This window comes from Drosophila bipectinata, chromosome 3L (genome assembly GCF_030179905.1).
Source record: "Drosophila bipectinata strain 14024-0381.07 chromosome 3L, DbipHiC1v2, whole genome shotgun sequence".
In the NCBI taxonomy this organism is placed as follows: Eukaryota; Metazoa; Arthropoda; class Insecta; order Diptera; family Drosophilidae; genus Drosophila; species Drosophila bipectinata.
Window position 1 is genome coordinate 7,809,322 of NC_091738.1, and position 16,914 is coordinate 7,826,235.

Consider the following 16,914-nt stretch of genomic DNA (forward strand, 5'->3'; position numbering starts at 1 on the left):
TTATTACTTAGTTAAGCTATTATATATCTCACCTTTAGCTCTACAATTTATTATCCTAAATTAAATCCACACCTTTCTTGTAGAATAAGATCATGTTTCCAAACTAATTTGCCTATCATCTCTTCAAATCAGGGAAAGATTCGTTAAACCTACACATCACATATGAATGAACTCGTGTCCCTATCAAAGATGTTCAATTAGAGAACTTGTGTGTAAAACCCAGATCATTTATCACATGTGGAAATGGGATAACCTCAGATAGCACAGTTCCTCCACAAACCAATCTCGCCCAGTTGATTACACCCAATCCTCTATCTGCAATTGCATCTACGGTCTCGGGCCGAAGTTCACACATGATCCAGGATAGTGGAATCTGGTTAACCAATTCCTGGTCACCATTGCTATCTTAGAGGTACAATTAGCAGGCTAACTGGGATCGGGCAGAGATAGCCACCTCTACTTGACATCGGATACAGATAATCAAAGTGTCTATCTCCAGACGAGATATTTGAAAACGAAGTGCTAGGGCAGCCAGCAAGTATCTCAATCATTGAAATACGACAGGCTGGGTTCATTGTTCATGTCTGAGTACTTGCATGCGAGGGATTACTCTGTTTATCTGTCATGTGCAATCTAAAAGTACTGCACTCACATTCAAGATTATGCCGAGTAGTGATCCCAAAAACTACACCCGAGATGTAGATAAGGCACCAAACTAGCTGGGATTTATTTTGTTTTGGTACTTGGTTTACAAAATATTTTTCTGTGTTTTCCCTGCACTTCAAGATCCATAGCCAGCGATAAGATCAACAATGGTACCCTCCTGTCGGGTCCTCAAATTTCATGCATAGGTATTTTTTCAATAAATATTTCTCTGTCTGCCGACGCGTCGCTGCAAATGATTTAGAATGTTTCGATAGAGTGCCGCCAAAATTTATGAAAATATATGTATACAACTAAGTAGGAATGTCAAATATTGTTCCAATCGACCTACACTTGCTATCGTCCCAAAAATAATAATGCATTCTGTTTATCTTCTTCTACGGCCCAGTGCGTTTGCTTAGTCCTGTGTCAATATTTGCCGTACAAGTGCAAAGAAAACCCAAACCTCTGTTTGGCCAGCTAAAAACTCTTGTGATTATCGCCGAAGATGGCTGCTATATTGACATAGAGCTCATTAGATACCTTTTTCTACACTTGATCTGACCCTGAGTCAGACTTTTCCAAAGTCACAAAGTGTTTTTATGGAGGGAGAATCGAAGGCATCGTCCTTGAAGTGTTCATACCCTTAGCATCGTTATTATAGGCACAAAGGATAATGGCTGTATATTTTCTACCTTAGAGCTAATTACTTACTCTTAGAGTTGGAGTAATTTAATCAGTGACTTAAGACTTAAGTCCTTTGGGACATAGGACTCTTTAAAGTATAATATGAGATTGATTAAGTAGGGTATAGAAATTTTTCATGAAATTCTGAAAACCATTTCTACTTTTTAGATATTCTTTTGAATAAAGGTCCTCCCGATGTTGCAACTTGAAGCATATCTAAGCAAATTTCGATTCGCCACTATTGTTTTTCATTAGCACTTCCTTGAAAAATCGTATTTCTGTTTACAATCAAGGATTGTGACTAAACATCGGCTTCCGGTGGCCCTGATACCTAACAATTGCATGTAAATTGTATTTGCAACGCATTCCCAGTTTTATTGGCCTTGTCCGGTAAATGTAATGTTAAATGGCTATAAAGGACTTGAAAATTGTCCAAGGACATGCAGGCACATCCTGGCTGTTCTTTGAGAGTGCATTCATTGAATTCCAGTCTTTTGAATTGAATTGGCATGTAAAATGCACTCTTCGTGTTTGCTTGCAATTGTGACCAATTTCTAGTGCGACTAAGAGCGATTTTTCGTTATGGTCGCAAATTGTAATGGTTTCTTGAATGGGCCGGAGATGTCCTGCGGAGCTACGCACGAGTACCTCTCAATGGAGGAGACAATATGGACATTCTTCGCCGGCAGGACCTCTCGCCGGCATTCACACTCGACTGTCGAGTGAGAAAGTATTGTCCTTTGAGAGGCCAACACTCATTCAGGACTCGTTTCCCGCAGACAATGCAACATTTATCTGCACATGCGCAACGAATGTTTCGTCCTCTGCTATTCTATTCTATTGAATGAAATCCATTCCCAATTATACATACATTTATTGTCTCGACAATATCCCTTGAGCTCAGGGATCACTGAATCTGGCTAACATGCCTCGAACATGTCTTTGCTTGCTGTTGGCCATAAGTCCCAACTGTATCTTGGCCAGATATCGGACTCACTGAAACAAATCTTTTACACGAAAACTAAAACTAAATAAAATTTAGTTATTATTTATTTAGAAAATTATTTCAAAGTCTGTTTTCTTTACTCCATTTTTATTATTTTGGAAAAGTATAACATTTATTTTTATTAAAGATTATATCTTATCAAATTTTATCTTTTTTTCAGTGTAAATAATCAGACAATAGCTCCACAGGCTTTTCAAAGTTCTGCCTTCGTCATTGCCTCCTAAAAAGAATCTCCACCATTTTGGTGCAATATAAACGACATTTTTCAGGCAATTAATTGTTGAGTTTTTTTTGGATTTTTTTGTTGTTCATTTTTCTGCTTTCCACCTTCAATTACTCATAGGTGCTGCTGCCATTAAGTGGACAATACCGAGTCTTTTGAAAGCAATTTCGGTCGCTAAGTAGCAAACAATAGTTTAGCAATTATCAAACATATAATACACTCTTTTTCGAGAGGTCCTCTTTTCCGTCAGTCAGCTGCGGATTCCTGGTAAAAGGCAAATTATTGTTAATAATCGTATAATGGAGTACCATAAATTTCAAGTCAATTTCTAAAGGACTTTGTATCCAAAAATATCCACCCAGAAATGTATTCATTGTGGCATCTACTGTACTTTAAAGCAATCTGCAGGCTCAATGCCTCAGCAATCCACGTCGTTTGGTGGCAATCAATGCATATTATTTTTAAAGAATACTCAGAAAAGATCCTAATAATAACAGAATGGGAATGTAATGCTCAGATAATAGAAATTTTATTTCGACTTAATTGTTTGGTTGATTGGTGAACAATTTTTTATATTATCTTTTTTCAAGGTAAATCTTGTCGTTGAATATGGTTTTCATACACCATATGTACGTATAATTCAATATATGAATATATATGACTGACTTACGCACCAACTTTAATGAAAAGTTAAGTAAAATCATTGACAAATTTCTGCGTGGCTTTCCATTTTAAAATTTTGAAACTGAAACTTTTAATGACCATATCTACGCTATATCACGCTATATATATTTTAAAAGCTTTCTCTGTGACAAATAAAACACAAATGTTTGCTTATTCCAGATAAACTGGTAAAAGTGTTTTTACAATTTTTATTTTACAATTGCGAATTTACATTATTTTTAAAATATACCATGCCAAATGCAACAAAAAGGCAAATCACTGACATCTTCAGAAAGAAAATAGAAAAACACTTTTTAAAAAAATAATCCGATGAAAAAAAAAAAAGTTTGGAAAATATGTTTTTTAAAGAATTCAATTGTCAGTTTTAAATATGCCGCCAAAGCGCGCCAGAACATCTGGCAACTCCGTAAGCTCAGCTGATGTGCCAGCGCTGTGTAATCGGTTTGGCTATGATTTGCTTGATTTTTTAAATTAAACTTGAAGTGATTACTCTCTCTAAAACTATTTGGTTACTTTTTATCAAATTATCTTCAGAATACTAAGTGACATGTTTATTTTTATAAATAAGCTCAGCTAGAACAGCTGATGTGCCAGCTGTATGGCAAGGCCGTTCTAATTTCACGGCCAGCCAAAAAAATTCGCGGTCAGATACGCGGAATCGTTTAGTTTATGTAATGATAAGTTGACACGGAGCAAAAACCACCTACTCATGCGCTAATTGTACGGCTCCACAATGCTTCACTACCATCTCGGGTTCATCGTCCGCTGTGCGCGGCGCACTCCTCAGGTGCTGTGGACGCCTGTCTGCCACATGAGTCGCCTGGCGCCCATGCAGGAATACCAGGAGCGCCTGAAAACGGGACGATTGATGGCTGACGACAGGCAGATGCAGACGATGAGGGAGCTTGACGCCGTATACCACAGGATTAAGAACTACTCGCCCAGATACCAAGCTGGACGAAGCGGCGGAGGCTTTTTCAGCAGACTTTTCGGGTCGAAATCAACAGCAGAAGATGATGACGCCGATGATATTACAGCGGGAAGCCACGCTCCTCTTGGATTATACTTGTACGGGAGTGTGGGCGTTGGCAAGACAACACTAATGGATCTATTCTTCGACTGTTGCTCGCATGTAATTAACGAGGCCTCATGACGTGGAAACAACATAACGTAATGCCTTTAAATTTCTTTCAGATACCTCGCAAACAGCGCGTTCACTTTACGGCCTTTATGACAAGCGTTCATGAACGCATCCACGAGGCCAAGACGAGACAAGGACCCGTGGATCGGGCTTTTAACTCAGAGAAGCCAGCACCCTTCGATCCTACAAGACCGGTAGCCGAGTTGATAGCAAGAGAATCGTGGTTAATCTGCTTTGATGAGTTCCAAGTGACGGACATAGCCGACGCGATGGTGCTAAAACGTCTGTTTACGCATCTTTTCCGTCATGGGATTGTCGTCATTGCCACCAGTAACCGTCATCCCGAGGATCTGTACAAAAATGGACTCCAGCGAACAAATTTCCTTCCGTTTATTGCGCTTCTGCAGAAACGATGCAAGGCGTCCAGGCTTGATTCGATCGACTACCGGCGGATTGCCCAGTCCGGAGATACAAACTGGTTCGTCAAGGGCCAGACAGACGCGGATGGCAACATGAATCGCATGTTTAAGATCCTGTGCTCCGAAGAGAACGACATCATCCGACCTCGCACAATCACCCACTTTGGGCGGGACCTCACTTTTAGTCGCACCTGCGGTCAGGTGTTGGACAGCTCCTTCCAAGAGCTATGCAACAGGGTAAGAATTCATGAAATGTGCTAATTATGATAATGAATCTTATGACACAATCTACTATCTAGGCTCTAGCTGGTAGCGACTATCTGCAGATTTCCCAATTCTTTCACACCGTCCTCATCCGCGATGTGCCCCAACTGACCCTCGATTTAAAATCGCAGATGCGGCGCTTTATCACCCTGATAGATACACTCTACGACAACCGAGTGCGTGTAGTCATATCGGCAAACACAACGCTGGACAATCTTTTCAGCTTCTCAGACCGCCCCAAAAGCATGTCCGACTCCGACCGAGCACTGATGGACGACCTAAAGATATCCCATGGATCGGTAAGTTAAGTAAATTACGAAAAGGTTCTAGTCGAAATAGAGGTGGTTATATTCGTGGAATCCTACGTTATCTAATCCACTAAAACTATATATAAATTAGTAGACTAATTAGCATGTATTTTATATTTGCAGAAAGACTCCAATTCCAGTTTTTTCACTGGCGAAGAGGAGCTGTTCGCCTTTGATCGGACCATTTCGAGATTATATGAAATGCAGAAGCGAGAATATTGGGAGCAGTGGGCCAAACACCGTTGAACCCCATCTAATAGTACAATTAGCGCAATAGTACTTAATTTACCCGTAAACAAACCGTATCGTGCAACTTCTACAACAACAACAAAATTTCTGTTATTTAATAAATAATTTTCCTAGCAAAATATTTATATACTAAATATAGTATGTATTTTTTACACATGAAATAAAAATATCATGCTTTAATGGTAAAATGGTTTTTCTGGATTTTCATGGTAACATCAGGCAATAAATTAGCCCATACTGAATTAATTTTTTTTGATGCAAGTTGAGGGATAATGGATCTCTGATTCATAAATGCTATTCCGTTTTTAGACCGCTTGCAAAATAATCAAAATATTTACTAAAAAAGTGAAAGAAAGTTTAGATTTCGACCACAAAAAAATTATGTTATAAACTTGGTTCCAATTTTTAAATTTTCGTTATGAAAAATTTTTATATCTCGGCGAATACTTGGTATACCTTTCCGCTCTTAGAACTTCAAGTAGAATCATTCTCAATCAAAACCTGGCACCGAGTTATATATCCCATTTTTCGTAAATTTTCTAAGGGGTATGATCATGATTTTGGGCAAAAAATGGGGCATATTAATTTATCCGATATTTTGATAAAGATTGAAGGAAGTTAAAGCTCTGACTCATAAATGGCATTCTGTTTTAGAATTGGTTGAGAAATGATTAAAATATTCATTATACAGTGCACCAAAAGCTTCGATTATGAAAAAGTGAAAAATATCGAAATGTTATTCCAATCTTCGCACTTTTTGGCAAATCCATGATCTAGATCTTCGAGTCACGTTATTTTTAATCAAGGAATATTTTCAATTTTCGCAATATTTTAAAGGGGTAACCTCAGGACATGACCAACATTTTTAATATTTGATATTTTCTATCTTTTGATAAAGATCGGATTGGAAGTCTGATGCATAGTTGATATTCCATTTCTGGATCGGTTGTTAGTTAAAATATTCGCCTAAAAGTGTATACAAACAATGAAAATGTTTTTTAAATGGAAATAACATATAAGTACATAGTTCTAAGTATAGTTATACCACCAGCTTCTTACCACATCTTTTTATGGAGGAACTAACCTAGGCCAAACAAGTTCTTGTTAACCCAAACAAGCTCTTGTTAACCCAACAAGCTCTTGTTAACCCAATTAAAGGATCTGGTGAAGAGGCCTTGCCAGCCTACCCAATGCCATTTGATACAATTATGTGTCTAATGAACTGGGTGACTGAGGGTGTTTTAGTAAATTCCGTGTTGAACGATACAAAATACAATGGATCGCTTGTGCGGAGATCAAAAGCGAAACCGAGACGAAGACCACCAAGCCAAATGAATTTTCCGCTTTGATCCTGCCGTGGCCGCTATCCATTGTGCCAACTAATCGCACCAGGTGACGGATGCGTCGGCTTGTCAGTGCGGGTCGGGGGCAATATATTCGTAGTAGTGACAAGGGAATAGTCCGGAGGTGTCTCTTTTCATACGCCCGAGTATTGTGCGAAAAGTAGCAGTTTCCTCTCTCTGCTCATCGTTCGGACAGGCACCGCCTTTTGTGATCTTCGGGATCTACGTGGGTAGGCCAGCTCTACGTGTTCACTGTACTTCCCAGTGTTCAGGTCCTTTCACTCAATAGGCACATTCAATTTGCTTTTTAAATTGCCGACAAATTGGGTTTAGCGTGGGCCACCAACATCGATTACCTACCGAGATACCAAAAAGTTAGCTGCTCCCACTAGAGCTACGTTTAAAATGAGTTGGTACACCTATCCAATGACTATCCAGTCCCATCCTTCAAACACATGGACCCCATAAGCAATTTGCAACGCTTCTCACATTCGTTGACACAAAAAATTGAAAGAAACTGAAATGAGGACAGGATCATCCAGGAACATGTATCCCATTTGAAACGGTTGATTGGGTTTCTAATAGGATTTATGTCCTGCGTGTGCATCCTGCATGCTTCGAATTGATTCGTTGCACTCGGTTGAGATTCAATAATGAGCTCATCTTTTCGATCGAATACGTTTGTTTTCGTTTGCCAATGTTCCAGGTAATCCAGCCAGGAAATTTCAATTTCTTCGCTAGCATTTTATTCGCTTCCATGTTTATTTAGGATCTTTAATTGGTAATTGGATCGTTTTTTGGACTTATTTATGCCAATTTTATGACTTAGTCGGTTGTAAGAAAACAAAGTTCAATAAATATTTGGTTTATTTTAAAGTTTTTAACTTTAAATCTTAAAAATATCACTTATCCCAGTAGTTGTCTTTAACTCTCTCCTATTCCTCGCAAAGAAACACATTTAATTAACCTTTTAAAAATGATCAAAGGATTAAGTTTTAACAAAAGAAATACCTATTACTTGATGGGCTACCATCTACAGCCATACATATGTAAATCTCTTTAGAATTTGACTTGATATTTATGATCTTCCATTATAACAATATTATTAACAATAATTTACCTTTTACCGAAAATCCGCAGTTGACTCGGGTTGGTAGATACACTGAAAAGATCATAATCCGTCCCGTCTGTAAAATTTTGAATAATTACTAAAGTATTGTCTGCTACTTAGCCATCGAGAAAACCTTTTCACGGGACTGCTCATTGTATGGCATTGACAAAAACACCAAAAATAATTAAAATTCATAGCCCAGAAATGGCAAAATATGGATTTTATGTTTTTGTTCTTTTGGAAAAAAAAGTTTAAGGTATATGGATGCCTGCTTGCTACTTTTGACTTAATTTATATTTAAAAGAACATTCATTATGCTATTGAAAAAATGTACTTTTGTCGAAGAAAGTTAATTTACTAAAATAATATTTATTTTCAGTTTCAATTAGAGGGTTAATATTATTACTAAAGAGAATGAATATTATTATATTTTGTCTGTCGTTTCTAGATCGTGTTAAAAGACAATTTTTTGTTTGTTTTAAATCTACTAGAAATTGTTAGAAAATTAGAATTCCATATTCTATAATTAAAGAAGCTTAACTTAGCTTCTAAATAAACAAAATTAAATCATGCTTTTTACATTTTACTACAAACTTAACTTTAACTCCAATGTAAAATAGATTGCGAATTAATTCGTTAAGTAAACCCAAGTGTTTGAGGACAAATTTAGATTGGCGTAATAATTTCGATTTGCACAGTGAACGTGCTTGGTTCTAAGAACTCTTATTTTGCCTCAAATTGTATAGAACTTTGGCTTCGGTTACTATCTGGGCCAACTAATGGAACGAATTGATTTCCTTTTGCCAGTTGGCGACAAAGTCGCCAAAATGCAATTATTCAACGAGCACGTAACTGACTTTTCATTTCGTAAAAGAATTGAAAAGATCGGCCAAAAAAATAATAGAGAAAGAAAAATAAAGGACATTCGGCAGTGGTGGAGTAATTGTGAACATGAATGTTTAAGCGTTTCAAATCGGAATGCCTTCTACAGGATGCAAAAGGATCGGAGGTGTATTTGTGGACATGGAACGTTTAGTGTGCAACTATGCACATCCATATGAGTCCTGCTGAGCCCTTTTTGGGACAGACACAAAGGATCCTGCACACTTCTTCAGTGTTTTTGCGTGGGCGAGTGCTATCCGTACTTGTTGTTCGGGTCACGTCACGGTATTTACCATTTTCGGTGCCCATTTGACATTTGACAATTATTCATTTTTCCTTTTTAGGTTTTTCATTTTATTTCTTAGAAATAAAAGTCGGCCGTATCGATCCGAATCGATTTGTTCCAAATCGTTGCAATTCAATTGAGAGTCGACTCCTTGGCTTTGGCTTTTGGGCATCCTGTTACCATTTAGTTTCAGCTGTTCGACACGATCCATTTGGTGTTTTACGGTCATTTCGGCCCGAACAAAGTTATTCTGGCTAAAATGTGGAGAGGTTTGGTTATGCGTAAATCGGAGTAAATCGAAATACTCCTACAATGTGATACGCTGGAAATCGCAATTTTCACGTTAATCCTAATTATCTTTTGAACTTAATTGCTTAATTAGAAGACTATACGAGTGTGGTATTTCGAAGAGGCAGTTCGTAAGGTGTATCGTATGGATTGCTAGAACGAATTTGATTTTAGTATCAGTACGACTCCTGGGAGGTTAATTTAATGAAAACAGGATAAGATAGTCGGTGGGTTACATCCTTTGTCGGCATTTGTGTTTAATTATCCCTTGAAGGTTGAACCATTTTATAAGCATGATAAGAAACTGGATAAGAACTGGCGGGACGGGTATTTTCAAAGGATGGAACCTTGCCTAATTTCTCAGTTCTTTTTATTTGGAATAATTAGAGTTTAGATAGGGGTAGAATTAATAGTTTGGTCATGGAGTATTTAGATTAAAAGAACTCTTAAATGATCTACAGGTTAATAATTTAATACACTGGGAGGAACCTATATTTCTTTAGCGGTTTTGTTCAAGATACCATATTGGTGTACTAATATCCTTATATAGTACGACCATATATTCAACCTATACATATAAAGCAGTATATATTTTCACTACCTTGAAATGGTAGTGACTACCTTAAGATAGTAGAAAGATTTACATAGGAGATATTCCTGAAGTTTTGAAGAACGTTCATGTTGCAATGTTAGTTTTATGTTCTTTTAAATCTACCAAAAAAAATCAAATAAAATATCAACCTTAGAATATAGTTATGAATTTCTAACACTTATTTCGGGTCTAATAGCTTAAGTACCACTTATTATATATTTTCAATTAACAGATTGGCTTTAGACCATATGTTATGTTATCCAGAGTGATCCTAATTTGTGAAATTATTATATTAATCTCATATTGATCTCTGCCACCGCCCTGTTCGTGACTCTTTATTTTTATTTCAGATCTTGTTGGTTAATCAAAATAACCGCCCCAAGAAGTGCCCGCAGCAATCGCAATTAATTTGGATTGAACTCAGATAAATTGCTACAGTTCATGTGAGAAAATCCGTTACGAAGTAACCAAGCAGGTAAGTCCTTGTTACCTGCCCGGAAAATTTGATGACGCATCCTCTCATCCCTTATCCCTGGTGGTGTCGCAGAGCAGGTAGCAAGGTCAGAAAGGACCCTCCAGCGGGTATAAAAAGGCGACTCGACAAGCAACCAGCATCATTCAAGCAACAGTTCTTCATCTGAACAGATCATCACTTACAGTCCTGAAAAGTACTTTCTAAAATCCTGCAAAAATGTTCGCCGAAGCAGCTATCTCCACCGCCAACATCAACGGAGTGTCTGAGAAACGATCTCTCACTGGCGCCTCCGTCAACATGAAGAAGCTGCTGAAGTCCTTCAAGAGGATCTTCAAGAACTCCAAGTCGCAGAGTGGAGAGAAGCAAATCGTCGAGCTGCTCTACCATACTTGCCACACCGAGGAGGAGCACCAGAATTGGCTCAACGAGCAACTCGAGGCCAAGCAAATCAGCCTCCGCCTCTGAGTTCCCGAAGAACTCCTCCAATCAAGAAATATCTGTGATGTGACCCGCTTCAAAGGTCGATAAAAGGGCACGTCGGCTTTAAACTCCAACTGTGATGACGAGAGCACGAGACTGACTCACTTTCGTGCCTCGGAAGCAACTCCAGCGCCCGTTGCTTCCGCCAACTGTACATATTCAACCACCTAGCTCTAAGACTGTCTTCAATAATGCTTTAATCTAGCCTAAGTTCTTAGTTAGTAATCATTGTCTTCCATTAGAGTTAAGCGAATCATTGTCTTCCATGTTTGTTTGTTTAGGGTTCAAAATTAGGCTAAGAATAAAAATTCCTGCAAAAGGAAACCAAAACAAAATTGAATGGTCCCACTTATTTTTACTTCAGGCTAAGGGTTAACAAAGCAACCATTGCCATTTTAGATTTTCAAAGGAAAGTTGAAAGTTTTTGTATAAATAGTGGCGTCTCGGACATTTCCAGTCAGTCAATTTCGACTTTCGAGTCGTGAACATCTCTTTATTTTATTTTTTTTTGTTTCTTCTTATTTTATTTTACTGGTTATTTTCTTAAAGGAAAAAATTCCCTTTTAATTATTTTTATTATTATTTTGCATTCGCTATGATTGAAAACCGGACACACCATCAGGTGTTCTTCTTATTTTTTGTGCAAAAAATAATAAATACGATGAATATTCTTTATTTTAACTCGTGCATCTTATGATGCCTAATTGGACCAGTTTTTTAAATTTATTTTCTCAGAGCTGAGTTCTTATAACGATCCTTGTAGTTGATTATTTTGATTTGTTTTTTCTGAAATATATTTTTTTGTGTTCTCAACAAATTCTTTTTTATTTTTTTTTTTATTATGCGCCATTTTGCATTCGCTATGATTGAAAACCGGACACACCATCAGGTGTTCTTCTTCTTAATTTTTGTGCAAAAAATAACAAATATTCCTTATTTTAACTCGTGAATCTTATGATGCCTAATTGGACCAGTTTTTTAAATTTATTTTCTGAGAGCTGAGTTCTTATAACGATCCTTGTAGTTGATTATTTTGATTTGTTTTTTCTGAAATATATTTTTTTGTGTTCTCAACAAATTCTTTTTTATTTCTTTTTTTATTATGCGCCATTTTGCATTCGCTATAATTGAAAACCGGACACACCATCAGGTGTTCTTCTTCTTAATTTTGGTGCAAAAAATAATAAATTCGATTAATATTCCTTATTTTAACTCGTGAATCTTATGATGCCTAATTGGACCAGGTTTTTAGATTTATTTTCTGAGAGCTGAGTTTTTATAGTGACCCTTGTAGTTTATTATTTTGATTTATTTTTTCTGAAATATATTTTTTTGTGTTCTCAACAAATTCTTTTTTTTATTTCTTTTTTTATTATGCGTCATTTTGCATTCGCTATAATTGAAAACCGGACACACCATCAGGTGTTCTTCTTCTTAATTTTTGTGCAAAAAATAATAAATTCCATGAGTGTTCCCTATTTTAACTCGTGAATCTTATGATGCCTAATTGGACCAGTTTTTTAGATTTATTTTCTGAGAGCTGAGTTCTTATAGTGATCCTTGTAGTTGATTATTTTGATTTTTTTCTGAAATATATTTTTTTGTGTTCTCAACAAATTCTTTTTTATTTCTTTTTTTTTATTATGCGCCATTTTCCATTCGCTATAATTGAAAACCGGACACACCATCAGGTGTTCTTCTTCTTAATTTTTGTGCAAAAAATAACAAATATTCCTTATTTTAACTCGTGCATCTTATGATGCCTAATTGGACCAGTTTTTTAAATTTATTTTCTGAGAGCTGAGTTCTTATAACGATCCTTGTAGTTGATTATTTTGATTTGTTTTTTCTGAAATATATTTTTTTGTGTTCTCAACAAATTCTTTTTTTTATTACGCGCCATCTTGCATTCGCTATGATTGAAAACCGGACACACCATCAGGTGTTCTTCATAATTTTTGTGCAAAAAATAGTAAATACGATGAATATTCCTTATTTTAACTCGTGAATCTTATGATGCCTAATTGGACCAGGTTTTTAGATTTAGTTTCTTAGAGCTGAGTTCTTATATCGATCCTTGTAGTTGATTATTTTGATTTGTTTTTTCTGAAATATATTTTTTTGTGTTCTCAACAAATTCTTTTTTTATTTCTTTTTTTTATTATGCGCCATTTTGCATTCGCTATAATTGAAAACAGGACACACCATCAGATTTTCTTCTTAATGTTTGTGCAAAAAATAATAAATACGATGAATATTCTTTATTTTAACTCGTGCATCTTATGATGCCTAATTGGACCAGTTTTTTAAATTTATTTTCTCAGAGCTGAGTTCTTATAACGATCCTTGTAGTTGATTATTTTGATTTGTTTTTTCTGAAATATATTTTTTTGTGTTCTCAACAAATTCTTTTTTATTTCTTTTTTTATTATGCGCCATTTTGCATTCGCTATAATTGAAAACCGGACACACCATCAGGTGTTCTTCTTCTTAATTTTGGTGCAAAAAATAATAAATTCGATTAATATTCCTTATTTTAACTCGTGAATCTTATGATGCCTAATTGGACCAGGTTTTTAGATTTATTTTCTGAGAGCTGAGTTTTTATAGTGACCCTTGTAGTTTATTATTTTGATTTATTTTTTCTGAAATATATTTTTTTGTGTTCTCAACAAATTCTTTTTTTTATTTCTTTTTTTATTATGCGTCATTTTGCATTCGCTATAATTGAAAACCGGACACACCATCAGGTGTTCTTCTTCTTAATTTTTGTGCAAAAAATAATAAATTCCATGAGTGTTCCCTATTTTAACTCGTGAATCTTATGATGCCTCATTGGACCAGTTTTTTAGATTTATTTTCTGAGAGCTGAGTTCTTATAGTGATCCTTGTAGTTGATTATTTTGATTTGTTTTTTCTGAAATTTATTTTTTTGTGTTCTCAACAAATTCATTTTTTATTTCTTTTTTTATTATGCGCCATTTTGCATTCGCTATGATTGAAAACCGGACACACCACCAGTGTTCCTTATTTTAACTCGTGAATCTTATGATGCCTAATTGCTGAGTTCTTATAACGATCCTTGTAGTTGATTATTTTGATTTTTTTCTGAAATATATTTTTTTGTGTTCTCAACAAATTCTTTTTTTATTTCTTTTTTTATTATGCGCCATTTTGCATTCGCTATGATTGAAAACCGGACACACCACCAGGTGTTTTTCTTCTTAATTTTTGTGCAAAAAATAATAAATACGATGAGTGTTCCTTATTTTAACTCGTGAATCTTATGATGCCTAATTGCTGAGTTCTTATAACGATCCTTGTAGTTGATTATTTTGATTTTTTTCTAAAATATATTTTTTTGTGTTCTCAACAAATTCTTTTTTTATTTCTTTTTTTATTATGCGCCATTTTGCATTCGCTATGATTGAAAACCGGACACACCACCAGGTGTTTTTCTTCTTAATTTTTGTGCAAAAAAAATAATAAATACGATGAGTGTTCCTTATTTTAACTCGTGAATCTTATGATGCCTAATTGCTGAGTTCTTATAACGATCCTTGTAGTTGATTATTTTGATTTTTTTCTGAAATATACTTTTTTGTGTTCTCAACAAATTCTTTTTTTATTTCTTTTTTTATTATGCGCCATTTTGCATTCGCTATGATTGAAAACCGGACACACCACCAGGTGTTTTTCTTCTTAATTTTTGTGCAAAAAAAAATAATAAATACGATGAGTGTTCCTTATTTTAACTCGTGAATCTTATGATGCCTAATTGCTGAGTTCTTATAACGATCCTTGTAGTTGATTATTTTGATTTTTTTCTGAAATATATTTTTTTGTGTTCTCAACAAATTCTTTTTTTATTTCTTTTTTTATTATGCGCCATTTTGCATTCGCTATGATTGAAAACCGGACACACCACCAGGTGTTTTTCTTCTTAATTTTTGTGCAAAAAAATAATAAATACGATGAGTGTTCCTTATTTTAACTCGTGAATCTTATGATGCCTAATTGCTGAGTTCTTATAACGATCCTTGTAGTTGATTATTTTGATTTTTTTCTGAAATATATTTTTTTGTGTTCTCAACCAATTCTTTTTTTATTTCTTTTTTTATTATGCGCCATTTTGCATTCGCTATGATTGAAAACCGGACACACCACCAGGTGTTCTTCGTCTTAATTTTTGTGCAAAAAATAATAAATTCGATAAATCTTCCCTATTTTAACTCGTGAATCTTATGATGCCTAATTGGACCAGTTTTTTAGATTTATTTTCTGAGAGCTGAGTTCTTATAGTGATCCTTGTAGTTGATTATTTTGATTTGTTTTTTCTGAAATTTATTTTTTTGTGTTCTCAACAAATTCTTTTTTTATTTCTTTTTTTATTATGCGCCATTTTGCATTCGCTATGATTGAAAACCGGACACACCACCAGGTGTTTTTCTTCTTAATTTTTGTGCAAAAAAAATAATAAATACGATGAGTGTTCCTTATTTTAACTCGTGAATCTTATGATGCCTAATTGCTGAGTTCTTATAACGATCCTTGTAGTTGATTATTTTGATTTTTTTCTGAAATATATTTTTTTGTGTTCTCAACAAATTCTTTTTTTATATCTTTTTTTATTATGCGCCATTTTGCATTCGCTATGATTGAAAACCGGACACACCACCAGGTGTTTTTCTTCTTAATTTTTGTGCAAAAAATAATACATACGATGAGTGTTCCTTATTTTAACTCGTGAATCTTATGATGCCTAATTGCTGAGTTCTTATAACGATCCTTGTAGTTGATTATTTTGATTTTTTTCTGAAATATATTTTTTTGTGTTCTCAACAAATTCTTTTTTTATTTCTTTTTTTATTATGCGCCATTTTGCATTCGCTATGATTGAAAACCGGACACACCATCAGGTGTTCTTCTTTTTAATTTTTGTGCAAAAAATAATAAATACGATAAATATTCCTTATTTTAACTCTTGAATCTTATGATACCTAACAGGTTCATCGGCACTTATAGGACCATGTTTTTTTTGTTTTATTTTCTGAGAGCAGAGTTCTTCTATTGGTTCTAAATGTGTTTATTATTTTGATATATTTTTTCTGAAATTTACTTTTGTATAGCCATTATCTATTTTCTTTTATTACGTACTCGTTATTAAGCACTAAGGGTTTTTCCCAACACATGAATGTTACCAGGATTGCTCCACTAAGGGGTCTAATAGTTATTTAAACTATAACCATTATTCGGTTCAAGCTGATTTCCGTTTATTTCTTCTAATTTATTTTAATATTTATATATTTTCTTGTGGCATGACATTTTTTTTATATATTTTTTTTTGTTGTTGAATGTTGTACTTAGGGTCCTTTTTTCCAACCCATGGCTTATCCAATTGATCCCTCAAAGTCTCCCTTTTTATATTTTTTCACTTATCTAATTTTTTGAAAGTTGTTTAGCCTTAAAACTTATTTCCCATTTTTTTCTATTTTTTTTGTAATTTTTTCCAACCTATGGCTAATCCTGAAGGATCCTTCAAGGTTTCCCTTTTTTTTTTTTCACTTATTATATTTTTTCATCTATCTAAAAGTGGTCCAGCCTTAACTTATTTCCTGTTAGAATAAAATTATTGCCAAGAATTTTTGTAAAATGTATGTATTAAATTAAAAAAAAAACAAATGTTTATTTTTAGAAATATTTATTAAATAAGATCATAAATTGTTACCAAACGAAATTGAAAATAATATCCATGGGGTTTCTTGAATGCCTCCCTATATTTTTACTTAATAGTTATTTTGATAAATAGTTTTTAAAGAAACCTAATTTTTGGG

General features: G+C 34.8%; 2 protein-coding genes across 4 annotated transcripts; both read left to right on the forward strand.

Annotated features, from left to right (window-relative positions):
- Positions 1–3,715: 3,715 nt before the first annotated feature.
- Positions 3,716–5,765, forward strand: LOC108133848 (putative ATPase N2B). The gene is made up of 4 exons (XM_017253930.3): positions 3,716–4,374; positions 4,437–5,039; positions 5,102–5,365; positions 5,498–5,765. The coding sequence occupies exons 1-4, from the start codon at positions 3,976–3,978 to the stop codon at positions 5,618–5,620; spliced, it is 1,389 nt and encodes a 462-aa protein (XP_017109419.2). The 5' UTR covers positions 3,716–3,975; the 3' UTR covers positions 5,621–5,765.
- Positions 5,766–8,831: 3,066 nt separating this feature from the next.
- LOC108133865 (uncharacterized) lies at positions 8,832–11,394 on the forward strand. 3 transcript variants are annotated; one of them, XR_011442903.1, is made up of 3 exons: positions 8,837–9,514; positions 10,476–10,600; positions 10,673–10,818. XR_011442903.1 is itself a non-coding variant. In XM_017253947.3 (2 exons), exon 2 carries the CDS (start codon positions 10,817–10,819, stop codon positions 11,063–11,065), a length of 249 nt encoding a protein of 82 aa, XP_017109436.2. In that variant the 5' UTR covers positions 10,341–10,600; positions 10,673–10,816; the 3' UTR covers positions 11,066–11,394. The 3 variants fall into 3 exon arrangements, 1 of the variants encoding a protein (XP_017109436.2); XR_011442902.1 differs by having other exon boundaries at positions 8,832–10,600; positions 10,678–10,818; XM_017253947.3 differs by lacking the exon at positions 8,837–9,514 and having other exon boundaries at positions 10,341–10,600; positions 10,673–11,394.
- The last annotated feature ends 5,520 nt before the right edge of the window (positions 11,395–16,914 follow it).

Bases quoted from the DNA above. Each gene is read 5' to 3' on its own strand.
- LOC108133848 (XM_017253930.3), top strand. From the start codon at position 3,976: ATGCTTCACTACCATCTCGGGTTCATCGTCCGCTGTGCGCGGCGCACT. The intron at 4,375-4,436 runs GTAATTAACGAG...AATTTCTTTCAG, and splicing joins TCTTCGACTGTTGCTCGCAT to ATACCTCGCAAACAGCGCGT. The intron at 5,040-5,101 runs GTAAGAATTCAT...TCTACTATCTAG, and splicing joins TCCAAGAGCTATGCAACAGG to GCTCTAGCTGGTAGCGACTA.
- LOC108133865 (XM_017253947.3), top strand. From the start codon at position 10,817: ATGTTCGCCGAAGCAGCTATCTCCACCGCCAACATCAACGGAGTGTCT.